A 19,331-nucleotide genomic window follows, 5' to 3' on the forward strand; every position below is an offset into this window, starting at 1 on the left:
AAAGGCACTTTTTGAGGTCTGGAGGTACTTTTATGGGCCAATATCTTTAAAAGTCTTTGTCCAAATGCAATTGTCTTTTCTCTGTGAGTAGTCCAGTATATTGTGAACACTTATCCAAAATTTAAAATTTAAAAAATAAGTATTTTGTATGTGAGGAAAACTGAAAAATTACAATTATTTAGTTGTAATTGCACTTTTCAAGATGTTTAAGACACAATATCTTCGTAACTAATTGACATACCATATTTATATTTTTTTCCCAAATATTTGAGAGGGTTGTTAAACAAGATTCAAAGTTTCAGCTTGTCAGCTTCATGGAGGTTTTATTTATGAAGATGCAAAAACTGAGATTTGGCCAATTTTATAGATAATTTTAATATCTTTTAGTCGTTTTTTGAGCAGTTATATTTTAATAATCAACTCTCACTATGTATTTATATTCATGCAATGGGTATCCTAGTGAGTTAGTGACACACAAGTGAAGTTTCAATGCAAAAGAAATTATTATGCAATAATATGATAGTAACTTACATTGCATTTTTTTTGTTTTTAGTGCTAATTTTGTGTGAACTCGACTCAAACAACCGTAAAAGGCGCCTGAATAAATACTATGCCTTTTCTGTACAACTACCCGAGAGGGTTGATAAACCAGCTTGATGATTTTTTTTATATAGGATGATTTTTTTTATATAGAAAGATGCACTGCACCAGCTGAAGAATTTGCTAATTTTATAGATAATTTTGATGTTTTATTTGTTTTTGAGGAGTACGTAAGCCTACATGATTTCTTAGAAAATGACTTGCCATAATAATATTTATATTCATGCAATGGGTATGCTAGTAGGTTAGTGACATCTGAGTAAATTTTCAACACAAACAATAAATGATTATGCAATAACTTATTTATTGTAACTTAAATATTGCATTTTTTAGGAGTTTTTAGTGCCAATTTAGGCCAGGAGCTTCCATAAAAACAACCCATTTTTTTCTGTGAAACACCAGATAAGTAGGCCTGCCAGCCCATTTTTACTGTTTTTATATTGATAACATGAATGTAAGTCTTGTGGAGAGAACTATTATTATTGATAATGATATGAGATGGACATATATACACACAATATACAACAAATACCTTGTAATGTATTTTCATTTATTTTTTTTTTTATTCTTTTGGATTTGTGTTTTTTTACAACCCTACATGTTGCCCAATATACAATGTATATAATCCTACTCTTCTCTCTAGATACGTTGTACCAGCATAACTAGTAGTCAAGTAGAAAAGTTGTCAATTTCAGGTGCGGCGTGGCCAGTGTACAATGGAAATAGCAAATATACTTTAACTAATTAATAAATAATAATTACTATGTGGAATATCCTTCATATACAGTATGTACATACTACGTGGTAGGTAGGTACAATTAAACATAGATTCAGCAACATTTGCACTAAGTATTTTACATTCAGCCAGTTGATGGTTTTGAAGTTTATGAAAAATTCAAGATGATGACAATTGTTTTGAAGTTGGTATCATTTCTGTAACAAATAATCAAGAATAGATTATCTAATTTATATCGATTACTTAATATTTAGTTAAACTGAATATTATTAAATTACAATGAATCTTTTTGGTTTTATATTTAAAAATTAGTTCAGATTTGAGGTAAACCATACACAGAAATGTTGAAACATTTTCAACTTTACTTACTCTACCACACACTTTCCATTACTATAGTGTTTATTGACAATGCAACCTGGTATATAAAACATTTTTAAAGTAATGGATGTTTTTCAGCTATTTCTTGCATTCATTACTATTTTTAACTTTCATTACTAATTTTACTACTATTGTATATAATTATAACAAAACATAAATCATTTGGCATTTCTCATCTCTACATTAAAAAAGGATCCAAAACTTACCAGAATCAGTGAACGTGTTCAGCATTTTTGTGCCTCCTTTCCACTAGACAACCTAGACATAAATAATTGAATATAAATTGAATTGAAATGATACAGTTGAAATGAAATAAATTATTTTTTATTAAAATTAAGCATTTATAAATAAAAATAATACCGGGCTGATGTATGAATACTAGGCCTAGTCTTCGGACCAGGCCATCAAAATGAATGCATAATACTAAATAGGATAGCCTAGGTACAGTATAGGGAAAGCCTGCTTACTCTAGGCCAGACCAAATTAATTATTTCAAACAATTGTAATTATTAATAATAATAAATAATAATATATTAATTTTAATGTGTATTTATTATGTTTGCTCAAAATGTACTAAAATTATGCTATCCTCACCTGTGTCTTTGTATTCCGTTTGTCGCCGTTTTAACTTAATAATAGCCCATTAAGTTATAGTTTAGTAGCAGGCCTAGCTGTACTGTGCTGCTGCCGGGCCTACCTAGCCTATGCCATCTTGAGAGTAGCCTAGTATACACCTCCAGACCTAGGCCAGTGTGCTACCAGCCTAAAGACGTAGCTAGCTAGCCTAGCCTTTCTGTACGAATATTATTAATATAGCACACTGGTTTAAGTGGTAACATTCTAAAAATCCCATTTCTTATATGAGCAGGAGACTATTTCAATACAATAGGATGATCATAAGATGCATCATTTCTTCGTTTACAGTAGCATTTGTTCGGTGGGGAATCAAACAAATTTTCCTCCACGTCTAGCTCCATTCATCATGATTGAATATTTTTGTCCACGTGTGACGTTGCCGTGTGTGAGTTTTGGGGATTCCCCTCATCTGTAAACAGAGCATGATTGGTGAAATACGATCACGTGGTACCGTTTTTAAGACGTTGCGGATAATTTGAACGTGTAACGTTCGGCCCGACCAAATCACTCACGCGGTGTATATTAAAATAAAGTACCAAAATAAAACAGTAATTTCTCAAAATTGTCTAACACGATTATGGAGAACTTTTGATATGTTGTTATTTATAAAATTATTATTCTAAATATGTAAAGAAATTGTAGATCCATGACATCGGAACGAGATGAAACGTTAGAATTTACTGCTTATGGCCTATTACTGGCATTACAGTCATTTCGGTTTGGGATTCAGGGGCGGTCGCAGGACTATTTTAAGGGGGTTGTCCAAAGAGTCCAAGGCTGTAGACACTGAGTAGGCCTATTTACTGTGCAGTCTGCCAATTTACACATTCTCTTCTAGTCCTGTACGTTATGACGTTATGGATATTGTATACTGTACGATGAATGGGATCTAAATTTCAATTTAGTGACAGAAAAAAACATTTACTATGAAATTAATGGTGTTGCCCGGGCCACTAGGGCAACACCCCTGCGTCCGCCCCTGGGGAATCACGTCGTCGTTACCCCCTCCCCCCCCCCCCACAATGGTTCAAGATACAATTAGCAGCAGGCCTATCATTTACATTACTACACTTAGTCAATAGAATGAATCACAAAAATAGACAGAGTAAAGTTTCTAACGATTATTTTTTATTTTACAGCATGTACACTTTGAAGATACGATACAATTTTACAGTCACGCAATGGGAGACTCACCAAGTAAGGCATAACTACTTAATCGAAACTTATATGAATTCAGCCTAACCAAATTCGGATAATTTGTTACGTGTTATATCATAAAAACATCGGAGATTGATTACTAATGGTTAGGCCATGGAGGTATAACATTAGATAAAATGTTACTTTCTATGGTTAGGCTACTATTGTTCATTTCAAACATATTTGTCTGGTTACTTTATATTTACTTTACCTAGGAAAGCAGAAAATGTATTATCTGAGACAAATTGTTGTCTCGGATATTATCAGTACATAATATTTTATTGATTTGTTTCCGAATAGATTTAATATGCAATTTATAGCACACATATCGTAAGTGTATAGTTGCAATTTGATTGGTCAATTGTTTGTGACATGACATTGATATTTCAATAGGTAACTTTTTGTAAACATGTATCACGCGATAGGCCGATAAATAATGTGACACCGCAAATCAACACGTTGAAATCGCAGCCTATAATTGCTTTTCTCCGCGGTTAAAATCCAATAGACTGCATGAGCGGCCTAGCCTTTGGGATCGGAATCAAACCCGAAATACAAGATGAAAACATTTTACTTTTGGGCAGCTATACATGTTTCAACTCATAAGTAGGCCTATTTATTTTGTATATTTAAAACGAGATAAAATTGATATTTTTTAAGTTAGTTTTCAGAATAAACGAATTTGGGAATTTCTGGTTTTTATTATCAGAAAAGCTACTGCATGGAATTCATTGTTCTAAAAATTGTTCTCTAGTTGGTGGAAAAAACAATGGTTTTAAGTATTTTTCAATTTTAAGTGTTTCCTTAGCAAAGTGTGAAATGGCCCGAGTTTGTGCGACATGGTGAATATGGCCATGTTAGGGGGCATTCATGGTCGAATTGGAAAGCATCTCTCTTTGTTTATATTTACATGATAGGCCTGGTTACAAACTCTCTATCAGAAGTATGAAAGCTATAATACAAATATTTACAAATAAAACTCTAATATTTAACAGAAGGGTCAGTAACCCATCTATTCTAAAGGAAAGCATAGCCAAAACACCTCCCCATCTGGGTACATGCTTACACTCAGCGGCGTAAGAGTATGAGCGCTCAAACCCAGTGGACTCTGTGCATTCATTAAAACATATCGGAAAAGGCTAAAACGCACAAGGCCTCCAGATTTTGATGGTCAATATAGGATCCCTTAACCACCCCAGAGGCCTCAGGCAACTGCTTACACGTTGAAGAATATCACATTGCCTGTCCAGCAATCAAACGTGTCTAACTGAGTCTAACTCAGTATATCTGAGCATGCAAGCCTAGCCTCAGTCGAGAAAAAATGCCAAAAGATAGCCAGTGATGGCAGAAGAGGCTATATGCTAGCTAAGTATGTATGTAGTATAATATTATATAACACCTATATAAATTCCTGTCATTTGATTGGACGAATGTGGGTCACATGGCGTGCAATAGTACGCACTATTCAACGATCGTTAAATAGTACTTTGTGAAACATTTTTGTTTGTTATTTAGATGTTATATAAAACAAATAATGAATGTTTTGTATTCGTGTAATGGTACAAATAATGGCACTTGGTGAATGATGAAAGGTTATATCAACTCGGCTTTGCCTCGTTGATATAACCTTTCATCATTCACCTCGTGCCATTATTTGTACCATTGCACTCATAAACATTCATTATTTGTATACTATAGTATGTTGTACAATACTACAGCGCTAATAATTAATTCTTAATTCATTACTTTGCATTTTAAGTTGGATTCTTGTACAACTTTGTTTTACGTTTGGTTAGCTTATGCCAATTTTAGTACTGATTAAAGTTTGAAATTATATTCATCATTATTTTATTTCTTAAAATAGACAACAAAAACAAACTCTTCTTGATGCCCCAAGTCTCCCAAAAGTCGTGGCAGACATTTTTGGTAGTCTCACAACTTCCAAAAAAAGAGTAAAATTCACATCGTTGTAGCCCTACTCATGTAATGTGACGTGAATGATACCATTATTGATTATTTGGCGCCATCTATCCATTTTTTAGTGGTTGGTGCCATGGGTTTAGTGTTACAGTAAGCGCCCTCTATTGTTCAATCATACTTTCAGAAAGCCTAGACATTTCTTTAATTGTGGCATCTGCCAACAGAGCAAAGCTGGATATATTTCATTACATTATTTCTTTTAGGACGTGATCTTCGGCCAAAATATAAACAGCGCTGTCCGTATCAACTCCTCTTTTTCGTTTAATAATACAGTATTGACAAGTTATCTTTGTCGTTATTTTATAACTTTGTTGTTTTACCTAGGTCGGCATCAGACAAGAAACGAACTTCAATTCTTCTGACTGGCTGACGAGTGCATTCTTTTTTTCCTACAAGGTTTAATAAATCAAATTTAAGTGTTAAGCCTTGTCTACACTTTCAAACTTTATGTGATGTGCCCATCGACATGATGATGTCATATCACTACCATATCTGGTCATATCACTACCATATTTGGTCATAACACTACCATATTTGGTCATAACACTACCATATTTGGTCATATCACTACCATATTTGTTTGTCAAACTAGTTTGATAGGGTAGACAGAGTTTATGTAGACATAAGTAGGCCTAGATCAGTGTGAATTACTTTTTCATTAGGCATAAGAATAGTAAAGTTTATTTTGTATTAAATTAGTATTACATCATTGTGGTGATATGACTATTGTATGTTTTCAAATGAAAATGACACTAAATTGGGTTTTCAAAACAATTTAGTTTCATGCTTGATAAAAAAAAAAGAATCAGATATGGCTTTAAGACGTTTTTCAAGAATATATCTAATATCTGGATAGTTTTATGTGAAATTCAAGATTGTAATACAATAGTTGAAATTATTTCTCCATACATTCCAATTGTTAAGATGCAATTTCTCATACATTTTTCTACAATTTGTTTAGTAAATTGTAAGTGTAATTAATACTTTACTGTACGTAAAATATGTTTTAGAGGTTTGATTTAAAACAAAGATGTTTACAATAGATATTAAAAAAACAATATAAAAAATATATTTAAAGTTTGAACTACAAACATAAAAACAAAACAAAAAACAACTCACATAATACGCTGTTCACATTCAACAACCAGTTTATTTAACTCGGCTGCGCTATAGCCGAGCAGGTTTCGCAGATCACACACAAACTTGTAAACAAACCGCTTCCCATGCACCTTAGCAATCATATCGCCATCATAGTAGTAACGAAGAGCACGACTCAGTTTCTCGTAGTTCATCAATGGTTTGTTTTTCCTAGCGCCCCATCGTTGAGCGACAACCTCAGGGTCAATTAACTTAAACTCTCCATTATCCCCGACCCAGCAGATACAATCACGGGAATCTTTGTCTGTTAATAGCTCGAGAAGAAACTGCCAAAGCTGGATCTGACCATTGTTTCCTTTATTTAAAATGTTACAATTTAGTTTATATTTTAAATTACATATTAATAGTTTGTATTGCTTGCAGTGCTTTTAGAGAAATTTGCTATTATATTCTAAACTATTCTATACAGTATAACCCATCCTTTGGATCACCTCTATTAAGGCGACACTTTACGGTGAAACAAAGGAAGGAAAATATATGTTTTAAAGCTATGTTCAACTCTAACCAGGGACACGCCTATTAAAGGGACATTATGAGTGAAAATAGATGTTTTAACATATGGCCAACACCTAATCAGCGGACATGCCTATTAAGGGGATACTAAGGAGAAACAAGCACTTTACCAATAACTACTGAAGGCCATATGTTATTGAGTGGCATAATGATGATGACGGAGCCACTGAACTAACAATGAATTATGAAATAAATTCAAAATAATGTAAATCTTTCAAATAAAATCTATAAAGTATTCAAAACGACAGAAATATCCTACCTGTTCTGTTTCCCGGTGAGAGCTTCTCGTCGCCACTGTGAGCTGTTATACGAGGGGAATGTGATTTTGTTGTTGTCTTTACTGTGGCTACATGGGCTACAACTGGAATGAAATAGATTAACAATTATACTATGAATAGATGCATTTTGTGGGGCTATAAGCAACAATTAACATATAATGGCAATCATTATTATTATCATGATAATTTTATCAACAGATTGAAGAATATTTACCCTCTGGTGCTGCTAATGGAGCTGGTCCTGTTAAAAAAAGTAGTATAAAAGGACATTAGTTTAAGTTCAGCACATCATTTTACAATTGTTATTTTATTTATTTTATTTTATGTCTTTAGGCAATGTGGCCAAGTATTACCAATAGTAAATTAATCACTGTCCTATCAGATAGGTGGTAATTCCCCTGATACACAGGCTATTTTGTGAACCAGTTCACCAGGGTAACCACCTACTCTTCTCAAATAATCAACAGGGTTCTTTAAAGTGCACACAGGTTATAACTGTGTACACTGGACCTATGGTTTATAGTCCTTATCCGAGAAGACTTGTTTGACCACCAGAACTTGTGCCCCACCTATTTTAAAATGTTGTAGTGGTTGCATTGTCGTGCCTACGATCAAATGCTTGTGTGCAATGAAACCGATGGGCTCATGAATGTAGTCATTCTGACAATTCACCGACATAATGTGGCTAATCCTTCATGAACGATCAGACCGAAACAAGACTTTAATCTAATATTGTTTAATGAAATGTTTGGAAAATTTAGCGCAGAACCTCCTTGAAACTTTATAATTATGACAAGTATAGATTGTAAGGTAGAATAAAAAAGAGAAAAATATTATATACCTTCAACGGTTACATTTGGAGCGTTATGCCCAGCAGCTGAAAGAGAATAATGATTTAAAATTTAATGAAAGGGCAGCATTATTGAAACAAATTCAATGGAAATTATACAATGTTTACCCAAAGGAAACATATGATAGTGTTTTGTGGCAGTTGCCGTACGACTGGTTAACATTTTTCTGAACAATGTTAACCAGTCATACGGAAACTGCCACAAAACACTATCATAACTCACCAACAGTTTCATAGAACACTATTCCAAAGGAGTTTTATATTTCACCAATATAAAAAGAGATATCATATCTAAATAACACTAGACCGGACTGGGTAGGTATCTATCTATACTGACTCACCTAGCCAGAAATACTTTAACAGAAGAATTTCTGTCAATATATTTCTACAGTTTACAGTGATAATATTTATGTAGTTACTGCAGTATCTGCAGTAGGAACATTTTTGATATGTTTCCAAAAACTAATTTACATTTTTTTAGGAGTTGCAGATGCGTCCAGATCAGTTCTCCGGCAGGTTTTGACAACTTGTCTAAGAAATCTTTTTTGCTGAGGGCGCACAACTCGCTACCTTTCATCTTCATCTGATCAATTCTGTCACCCAGTGCAATGTTGAACTCATTACTAGACCAATTCAACCAATGTATCGTGTTTTCAATGCTCCAAAGACATGGATCTATAAGAAAAGTATTAACAAAATAGAAAAATAAATTAAATTTCAAGATCTGTATTGTACTCCAAAAACAGGAAATATATGGCCTTTGTAGTTGTAGTTATTAATAAATGTAATGATTTTACTTTTAAAAAGAAAAAACATAAAATAAGTAATTCTAGATCACCTCCAGATCACTATCCTTGCGCTTATGCCTCTAGACCACCCAGCTTGCGCTGAAGGCTGGGGTTAGATTTGAGCACAAGTAAGTAGCGGGTACCACAACAACAGGCCAATTTTTTTTGGTTTTTAACTATTGCGGAGTAGCTTTGCATCAAGGAGTAAGATTTGACAAAATGGAAAAGATGACTAACTTACCATGACTGATTCCATGTTTCTCTTCCTCGTCCCTGTAACTGTTGCATAGCACCCATCGTGTCACCTGACCGTTGTCTATGGTTTCAGTAATTTCTTCAGTTGTAGTTGCTTCTAAAAAATTATTTAAAAAATACTTAGAATTATGGGAAATAAGCATTACAAATCTAAAGATATTTAGAAATATAGATGATAAACAATCAAACCGGGAGGAAAACTCGGACTGATAAATTGAACAGAAAATAGTAAAACTCGCCATAAAAGACAGCTTTTAAACAGTTACTAACCTTGCTGAGCGGAGTCTATTGGAATTTCAACTGTTTCAATAATTGGTTTCACAATATCTACAATGTTCAATCTTGGTTTTGAACCTGTAAAAACAAATATAACTAGACATTGAATTCATCTATCTTCCTGAGATGAGTAGTAGTAATTATTACAGTCTTGTTTATTTTTAATTTCATTTATATATGTAATTTTACTTTCTATGAACCAGAGATTCCGAAATAAAAGATTGAATGAATGAATCTACTATTCCAACCAACCTAAATTTTAATTTGTAAACATGACTTCATCAAATGAAACATTAAGATACCAGTTTAAAAAGATAATTGTCTAAGCAAGATTATACAGTTTATTTATCAATACAAAATCGAGCAGCTTCCAAATATTATGGAAAACAGGAGTGTTTGTAATATTCTAGTCATTATTAATTTGATTTATCCCAGACAAAGATATTATTTACCATATTTTACGTAAGTAAGTAAAGTACTTATGTATTTGACTGAATCATTCTAAAATTCTACAATAATTCAATTCCAAAAATCAGTAAAAGAGAATATTCTGAAAGAGCAAAAGCAACTGGAATAATAAAACTAACCAAGACCTGAGATTACTTGAACACTGAATTGCACAATGCCTTCTGCTGACACTCCCTGCTCTAAGAGACTCTTGCTTCCATCCACCTGAAAGAAATAGAAAATAAATCAAAGTAATCATTTATGAAGTATTACAGCCCAGCATTCCATATGTAAAAGTAAAATTCTTAAATATTTATTGACTTAAGTGAAAAACTGTGCTTTATTACTTACTATATAACTAACTTAAAAACTAGTAATTGCAGAATATGCCGGTAAAAATAATCCCTCTTGATATTTTAGTTGAGTAATTGTGTGGCTTGATTTACTTTGCAAAAGGAAAACAATTCCATTCAGTACAGGACAAAATGACTTCGTTATTGTTATCATTATGTGATATTATATATTATACATTATGTTAACTTATTATAGAACCATGCGCAGTCTTCTCTAAAAAACACGGAATTTGTGTAGCCGTACACTTATGATATTTTGATCAAGCATTTTGCATATTTTCTATAACTTGTGTAAAAGCTGCGTATTAAACTGTTAGAATATTTTATAAATGCTGTTCACCAACATTACCAAGCATTTTTTTCACACAACAAGCATGAATTACTATTAAATAAACATGTTTGGTACAACAATTTCCTGTAATCACATTTAGATTTCCTTATCAGCACTCACCCACCCTGTGCTTGAATTACAACAACCAAAAAAATGATTGTTAAATTGGGACAACGCTATTATTAACAATTTCAACAATCCACGACGAGTAATAATAGATTTCTTCCAATCGATACAGAACACTGTGAAGTTGTAACTGATAAGAAAATGCGGCGAAAAAGTAAAGTGATAGTTAGATTTCGAACAGATTAAAAACCACAATACCATTCCTAAGAGATACTCATTCCCCTTACTGCAATTACGGAAACAATACCCTGGGGATGGCGGGGGTTGTTATTAAAGCTAGCAAGCCTTGTACCACTCAAATGCGATTTCCTCCCTAGCAGTCTGACGCTCTTGATAACGTTAGCCGAGTTACTCGTCAATTAGGCCTGAAACAAGGCAGGCAGACATAAACAGTGCCGCGTACATGAGTTGTTAAAGTTTCGCTACTCGACACCCGAGTGCCAATCGTGATCACGCTTCGAATCGTGCTCGCCCTAATGATTATTTCCTACGTTAAAATAAAAACTTCCTCCAGGTTCTTTGCGGCCAGAGTGAACAGTTTAGCTAAACTCTGTCTACACTATAAAACTTTATGTGAGAATAAATGTGACGTGCCCATATAAACATGATGATGTCATATCACTACCATATTTGGGTATATCACTACCATATTTGGGTATATCACTACCATATTTGGGTATATCACTACCCTATTTGGGCACTTTTTTTGTCATAAACTACAGTAGTTTGATAGTGTAGATCTTAATAGATATTGCAGTATGCAGTACTGGCAGCCACGGGTATGCCGTAGATGTTATTAAGTTTAATTTTATTGGAAAAGGAAGTGTAGTACAACTTATCAACCCAAGGTTAGGTTGGTGTTATTCCAGACATTATTTCTGTAATATTATATTATTATTATTATTAAAAAATTGATTATAGAATACTAAAGTACATTGGAGAATCTTAACATATTTTACAATCTACCGTATATTAAATATTTTTATTACTGTTTAAGTATTGGACTATACCCTATTTTATAATTACAGTACATAGGATTGTTCTTTTGGTGTGTAATTATCTGATATATCTTATAAATAAATTTTAAAAAATAAATAAAAAAATAAAATTTATTTCAATAAATATTTAATTAAGTCCTTTGATGTTACCCGACAATGTTTTAATTTACAGTAAAATACATTTTTTGGTGTGTATTAATTGAATAAACGACATATTTTACAACGTATTTGAATAAATATTTAATTTATTAGTCCTATTAAATAAATTATGGCTCTATTGATAAGATGGTTGAGATGAAACCATAGAATGTTCTACGATGTTAAAAATAAATAGTTCCTTAATGCAGAGAAACAATAATGGAAGGAAGTAAGAACTAATTATTCAACTTCCTCATGGCACACAATGCAATTAATTTAGTTGTATGTTGCACCTGATATTTTTGTTTTTTTAAAATGAATGTATTTTTTTTAAATGTATATTTTCTGGCATTAATCAGTGAGAGGCAATTTCGTTAAAGCGCTGTCCACACTATCAAGCTATTTTTGACAAAAAAAGTGTGATATTCCCAAATATGATATTGAATTATGATGTCATCATGTCCATATATGGGCACATCACATTTTGTTGTCATAGTGTGATATGATAGTGTAGACAGAGTTTTAGAGTAGATGCCAAGAAGATATCAGTGATATGGTACAAATTTTTCAGACATTACACTTCCCATTGGGCTACAGTACATTGTACTGTATGTTTAAACGTCAGTTCTCTAGCCCTGTCCCGTACTTGATACGATTGATGAACAATGCATCAATTTAAAGCAAAGTTTGATTTTAGAATGTATTTTTTAAATGTTTTTTGTAAAATTTTTGTATTTTTTTGTATGAATGATTCATAATGGTTGCCTTTTTGTATCTATATATTGTTATGAATGAATTTGTATTTTTATACTGTATTTGTTTTAACCTTATGTAAATTAGAAGTCAATTCAGCACTTTTGCTGCTATTTTTAAATAATTATGTTTTATAATTTGAATAAGTACCAATATATTAACCGATATATTTTTGTGATTGCTTGAATATACAACAAGCCTAAACTGCAATGTAACTCCATTACAAAAATCAGCAATTTTACTTTGATAGAGAAAAATGCATGTAAACATAGATTGTCTTGTTATTACGTTATACTGACAAACATCACGATAAAAACCAAAACAAATTAGAAAGTGTTGAAATAGAGAAATAAGGCAACGATGCAAAGTGGGTGGAAATTAATCAGAGTTGACATATCGGTACACATTACTGTAGCAGTTGAATGTTGTGCTGTGGTTACAGTCTAGTTAGATCATGCTCAGATCAAGTCTCTATCAAACACATTCAAACTAAACCCATAAACTCGTAAACAGGATATTTTACAAGCCAAATAATAGTTTTCAATGACTAATTGCTGTATTACTGATAACAAACATTGATAAATACATTTTTGTAAGGGTTTTTCATTGTTTCTTTGAGTGTGGCCAGGCGGTATCTGAATGCTATATATGCATTTATAAAAAGTATTTACTATATATTTCTTGCAAAAACTGAACTGAAAACTGAATCGCTTCACACCTGTGGTATGGATAACCGTTACCAGATAAGCGTTCAAGTTCTATGAAACTACGTATTGTGTCGACATGGAACTCAACTGAAAAGAACTAGTTGCACAAGAGCTCCGATGTCAATTTTCGAGCAAATGAATCAAACTTATTAAGGACAAAATAATATATTATGTACCATTACTAAATTCTGTAAATATAGCTCATGTTCCGATAGATTGCACTGAAGTCTCTGTTCAAGCAGTTTCTTAAGCGATGACATTGGTTCAGCTATGTCCATCATCTGTGTGATTACATTGCTTGGAGTGGTTTGCCTATTAAAACATGAAATTAAAGATGAAATTACAGTTAAGTAAAATTGGAGAAACAAGATAAATAAAATATAAATAACTTGACTGAGATTTAAATCAAACAAAATACTTCGAAATTTCTAAAATAAATTGTATAATTTTAAAATGGTTTTGGTATATATAACATGTTTGTCTCCAATTTAACAATGAGGCTATGTTTTGTTGACTATAACACCAACAAGTTTCAACTTTATTTTGGCATAAAAGGTAGGTGATGATGATGATAATTGAAAATAAGTAAACAAAAAAAAAGACGAACTAACGTATTGTTAGATTCCTGCGTCTTTGACTTCTTAACAGAAGCATCTCCAGAGGAATCACCATCTTCTGCAGACCTCTTGGACATTCTTTGTCTTTTAACCTTTTTTTATGTACAGGTACTGCAGACTTTAGAATCTGAAAAGATATAAGTGAAATAAACATAGATAGATCGTTTAGTTCACGTTACATACAATTGTCATCATTTGGGGCAGTATCGGCTGCTTCCTTGGACTCAAGACAAATCCTTCAGTGCGGTAAAAATTCCAGATCGTAGGCTTGAGTTGCTCTCACCCATTAAAACCACTTTGCAGTAGTGCACTTATACCCATGCTATTGTGTGCACTTGTAGTATAGTATATTACTGTATTATCCAATTGATATAGATAGAAGATATAGTAGAATCTGCCGACAATTTTGCAGAATTGTAGAAACCAATTTGTTTTTTAAACCATGGCTGACACCACTATTATGGGGACAATTTGTTGGGTTCGAAAGTGTACCCTTGGAATTCTACCGTATAATAATAGTAAAGTGAAATTTTACAAATTAGGCTAGGCCTCACTCCAAGAAATATGTTTTTGTAACTAAATACATTTTCTTTAAAAAATTAATTTTATGGAATAGGCAGGCCTCACTCCAAGAAATATGATGTTTTAACTAAACACATTTTTTTAATAAATTATATTTCCTTCTGGAAAAAATTTGAACAGACAATTTCACGGGAAAGATAAATGCAATCCTGAAATCCCTGGGCCACACCCGTCAAATATAATTAATTTAATTAATTGATTAGCGCTTGAATTCCAAGAGATTATCAAACTGACACTTTGTCTAGAATATCTTTACGTTTCAATTAATACTAGGAATAGGCTTAAATACCAAATGTGTTTCGCTTTTGGACAGGTCATTGTACTTCAGTTATTGGGAATGTTATTTTCAAAACACTAATAAATAAAGCACAGATAATAATATACATGTCATGTTATGTTTTTTTAAAGCATTCTCAAAATGTATTGTTTGACATGACAAAAATCTCTAGTTTATTTTTATGTACAGTTAGTGTAGCAGCACTAGCGAGCGTTTTGACATTTTTTCTGTGGTACTGTATGATTTTTTGGTTCTTTGGTATAAATTAAATTTGCTCGTTTAAATGTGCACAATTTACAATCGCAATGGCATCTACACATAATACAATTACAAATCTGAATGTTTTTGAGGCTCTCTTTAATTAGAAAAGTCTCGCAGTGCTTAAAGAGAACAAGAAGCAAAAGTGAGTTTTCAAAAGAAATGTAAAACTGTTTCGATGTAGAAGAATGGACATGAAATGCGTTAAAAGCTAAGGTGTAGGGGCAAAAATACCCTGCAATAAGTTGAATTTGCCAAATCAGTGTATTTGACAGTAATTTGCATCACATTAAAATGTGTACGCTGTTGCTAATAGCAACTATAGTGCTGTAGTACCATTAAAATATGTAACAATAAGAAATTTGAAAAACTACCCATTTGGATTGAAAAAAAAAGTCTGAATTGCATTTTATTTTATGACAAAAAAAGATGTCTTTGCATTTTTCAATCTTAATTGAAAATGTCCTTGTAAATTAAAAAGGTAGTAAAACATGTATTTGAAGTATTAATGATTAATTATGAATGTTATAGTTTTAAAATGTAAATAAATTAACACCCAACAAAACTACAGTACAGTATAGTGTTTACAAGAAACATTGCCGGTTACCTCTAGGATATTAATCAAACTATACTCTGTATTATTAATATATGAAAATTTTAACTTAAATACTTTAAAAGCTGTAATATTTATATAAGAAAACTCACCAAGATATCTACGATTGTTGTAGTTGCTCTAGCAAAGTAGGAATGAATGTGAGCCTTATAGCAGAAAAACTCGAACATTAACAACCGAAGTGTTATCTACACTACAACACGCTTGTTCTATAATTACTACAAACTTGATTGATGACGGTGCTAATTTCTAATTCTCTAGAGGGGGTATCGACACAGCATGTAACAGTCTATTTACTGAACTTCCTAAACATTACTTTAATGCTGTATGGCTTATCTTGTTAAAAAGTTCTCCCAAGTTCTAAGCACCAATAGGCCAAAACTTACGGATTTCATTAATTTTTTTGCACTACGGATTTGGGTGGGTCTCATTTTGTCCAGGGATACTTGATTGGAACAGGGAGAGCTGATTGGAAAAAGGAGCTGATTTCTTTTTCGCATTATCTGGTGTCGAGTGGTATATATTTATTGGAAACATAAATGCTAATGTTTAATACTTGAAGTGGAACTTTTCAGAGGACTTCCGTTTGAAATTTAGTAAACTGTTGGACACAATTCAGAATTGTTATGATTTAATTACATACATTAAATTTTTTAGGACTTTACAAACCTGATAATTATATGTATTTGTAATGTAATTCAATATACAATGTAATATAATGCTAATATTATAGTTCTAAAAAGTAATTGAATTTTAAGATTAGTTGTTTAAATTTTCTTATTTATTTTTTTTTAGATGAGACTGAAAGTTTAATTTACTTAAGCAACTTTCTAATATTTTGTGAACCAGACTAATACAAGGTTGGAATAATATGACTGGGTTTAAACCTACTGAGCTTCATAATTTTAAATGAACTTAAAAGTACTGTACTTCCTGGCAACTAATTTGATCTTTAACTTCCACTGCTCCTTATTCCAATGCTAAATCAAGACGGTTGATGTCCTCTAAAGAGGGAAAGTTAAAGTCTGCTTTGTCATTATAGCGCAACATAAAATGAAAGTTTTAAAAAAAACGAGACAGAATTACCTTAAGTGTAAAGTTAATCAAATATAATACAATTCTGCTGCATACTGGAAATAAACAAACTGATTTTCTGCTCTTTAGAATGAAAGGAATTTCCTGTGACCTATTAATATCAAATGTTTGAGAAATACATTTTCAAATGTCATGTTGTGTAGTTTAAGGTAGTACAGGACGTATATTTAGCATAGTTGATTTACTGTACATTTTTAATTTAAAAAAATAAAGAAATAAACAAGAAATATTTCTTTAAAAAACGCCACTCGACGTTTTGACTAACAATTTTAATCATTGATTTTTCTATCTTCAGATATAATGGTATATCATAATCAATTATTTTTGTTTAACAATCAGTAGTAAATATTTTGTGTAAATATAGTCTAGCCTACTGTACAGATACAGAAAAAAAATATAATCATAAACTAAACTACAACATTTCATTTATACAGTAGGTCCATGGTAGGAGCATTAATTACTCCCTAATTTGACCCAGCCCACGTATATAGGCCTACTACCTAGCTACAATAGGGATAACGATGCAACATAAAAAGTAATAGCATACATTGCCTGTTGATATTTCGAATCAATATTAAAATAAAGAAAGAATTATGAAAATCTGATTATAGTTTTCAAAATATAGTGCCCAAAACCAAAGTAATCGTTTTTAGCCACGAACAAAGTAAATAAATTGCTTTATTAAATGCTTATTTGTCAATCAGTGTTTGGTCTTTCATCTTCATGACACACCAAGGTTCTACAGAATATTATCAGGTTTCCAGGCATTAATATAGTAATTTACTTGCTGTTTATGCAATATATGTATTTAATACGATAAAATATTAATATACCTTGTTAGGCTGCTGACTCAGACTGACAATGGCCAGCCAAATACAATAGGCATATTTCGCAGGTTCGTTATGTATGGGGAGCACAAAACCGTGGTCTAAGTTTTAACTTTTAGGTTACAGCCAGAGTAGTCTTAGCATAATTATTATAATCTATAGGCTATCTATATAATCATCCTTGCAGCCACTTTATCTCCTCCTGCATAAAGAGTAAAAAAGCACGTTGTCGATATCAAAGGCATTCGAGGGGACTCTCGAACTACTAGTAAAAGCGACCATGCGAGGCTGACTGCATATGATATATGACGCGATAAACAGGCTTTGCTATATATGGAAGGCGGCGGACTACGTACTAGAGGCCTAGCTAGACAGGCTTTTTTTTAGAGCTCTCTCTCCCCTACTATTTTTATACTCCACAGACAGACCTTTGTCCTGGGCCTGGCATGCTGCTGCTGCATTCTCTCACTCCAGCAGCAGTTCAGTTACTTTAAATTAAAGTAATTGGCTTATTAGGCCTAGCCTCTACGCTACGCCGCTAGTCATTAAAGTTTAATGACTAGCGTAGAGGCTAGGCCTAAGCCAATTATTGAATGAAAACAAATTAATTATTGGTTGGGAGTTCATGCAGATATAACAGTGGTAAAAATTATCATTACATCACGAACAGCTACACTACAGTAGGAGGCAGAGATAGCTAGGCCTATGCATAGTCTTGAGGCTACTATAACCGGGTCAAAATGTGGCGATGGGAATAGCAGAAGGAAGACGCCTCGGCCTACGGAAGTACGCACAATAATTCTGTATTTCTTCGGACCTTAAATAGCTTATAATGTTACTTTACCTCTATATTAACAATCGTAGATATTTAATGACTGGAATATACACTTTTTACCAAGAAAATAACAGTATAGCTACTGATTTTCTGCTCCTAAAAAATAAGTACACTCTCTTCTTTACGATCGGCATGAAATTTTGATTGTTTTGTTTTCATAAAATAGAGGGCGGCCTACAAGCTCAATCCTTCATTCAGCGTAATAAATAAAAATAGAAAAAAAAAATTCATGATTTTAGTCTTATTTTATTAATTTACAGGTAGTTTAAAATTAACCAAGCAGTTTAACTGTAAAATATACTGTTTAGGTATAATTATATTATATACAGCTTCCATAATCTTTTTATCTCTTTAATTTTACTACAACAAAATATAAACAAAATGAACTTAACGGAAAATAATTATTATTGAAAAATGATTTAGGTAGTTTTTAAAGAAGTCAAAGTGAAAATGATCTTAAACGTGAGAAGAAAACAAAAAAAGGCGTACAAACATTGTCAATAAAGAACAACTTTCATTGGCAGAGAGGTTCCTGATAAAGAATAAACATCAATAGCGCAAACAATGTCAATGCATCGTTAATTAATCGGGAACGATTTTCATTGATAAAGAGAGGAGTTTCAGAGAGTGCGATGAGATACAATATTTGGCAAAGATTGCTTGAGAAGTCACAGTGAAAAAAATAAAAATGTTTTCTTCAAAAGTTGGCAAAGACAATAATTAGTGATA

The 19,331-nt window shown here is 32.3% G+C and overlaps 1 protein-coding gene and 1 long non-coding RNA gene across 4 annotated transcripts; both read right to left on the minus strand.

Annotated features, from left to right (window-relative positions):
• Positions 1-724: 724 nt before the first annotated feature.
• Positions 725-3,272, minus strand: LOC140056897 (uncharacterized). Its single transcript, XR_011846838.1, has 3 exons — positions 2,309-3,272; positions 1,921-1,972; positions 725-1,533 (listed from the first exon to the last, which is right to left on the minus strand). It is a non-coding gene; the product is annotated as an uncharacterized lncRNA (long non-coding RNA).
• Positions 3,273-3,456: 184 nt separating this feature from the next.
• LOC140056481 (GA-binding protein alpha chain-like) lies at positions 3,457-18,733 on the minus strand. 3 transcript variants are annotated; one of them, XM_072101860.1, is made up of 12 exons: positions 18,612-18,733; positions 14,110-14,242; positions 13,675-13,810; positions 10,239-10,317; positions 9,640-9,723; positions 9,356-9,466; positions 8,798-9,001; positions 8,318-8,353; positions 7,691-7,717; positions 7,458-7,559; positions 6,647-6,980; positions 3,457-5,916 (listed from the first exon to the last, which is right to left on the minus strand). In XM_072101860.1, the coding sequence occupies exons 2-12, from the start codon at positions 14,190-14,192 to the stop codon at positions 5,877-5,879; spliced, it is 1,236 nt and encodes a 411-aa protein (XP_071957961.1). In that variant the 5' UTR covers positions 14,193-14,242; positions 18,612-18,733; the 3' UTR covers positions 3,457-5,876. The 3 variants fall into 3 exon arrangements, with proteins under 3 accessions (XP_071957961.1, XP_071957959.1, XP_071957960.1); XM_072101858.1 differs by having other exon boundaries at positions 10,233-10,317; XM_072101859.1 differs by lacking the exon at positions 18,612-18,733 and adding an exon at positions 15,938-15,966 and having other exon boundaries at positions 10,233-10,317.
• Positions 18,734-19,331: the final 598 nt, after the last annotated feature.

The sequence above is a fragment of the Antedon mediterranea genome, chromosome 8 (genome assembly GCF_964355755.1).
Source record: "Antedon mediterranea chromosome 8, ecAntMedi1.1, whole genome shotgun sequence".
Taxonomy (NCBI): domain Eukaryota; kingdom Metazoa; phylum Echinodermata; class Crinoidea; order Comatulida; family Antedonidae; genus Antedon; species Antedon mediterranea.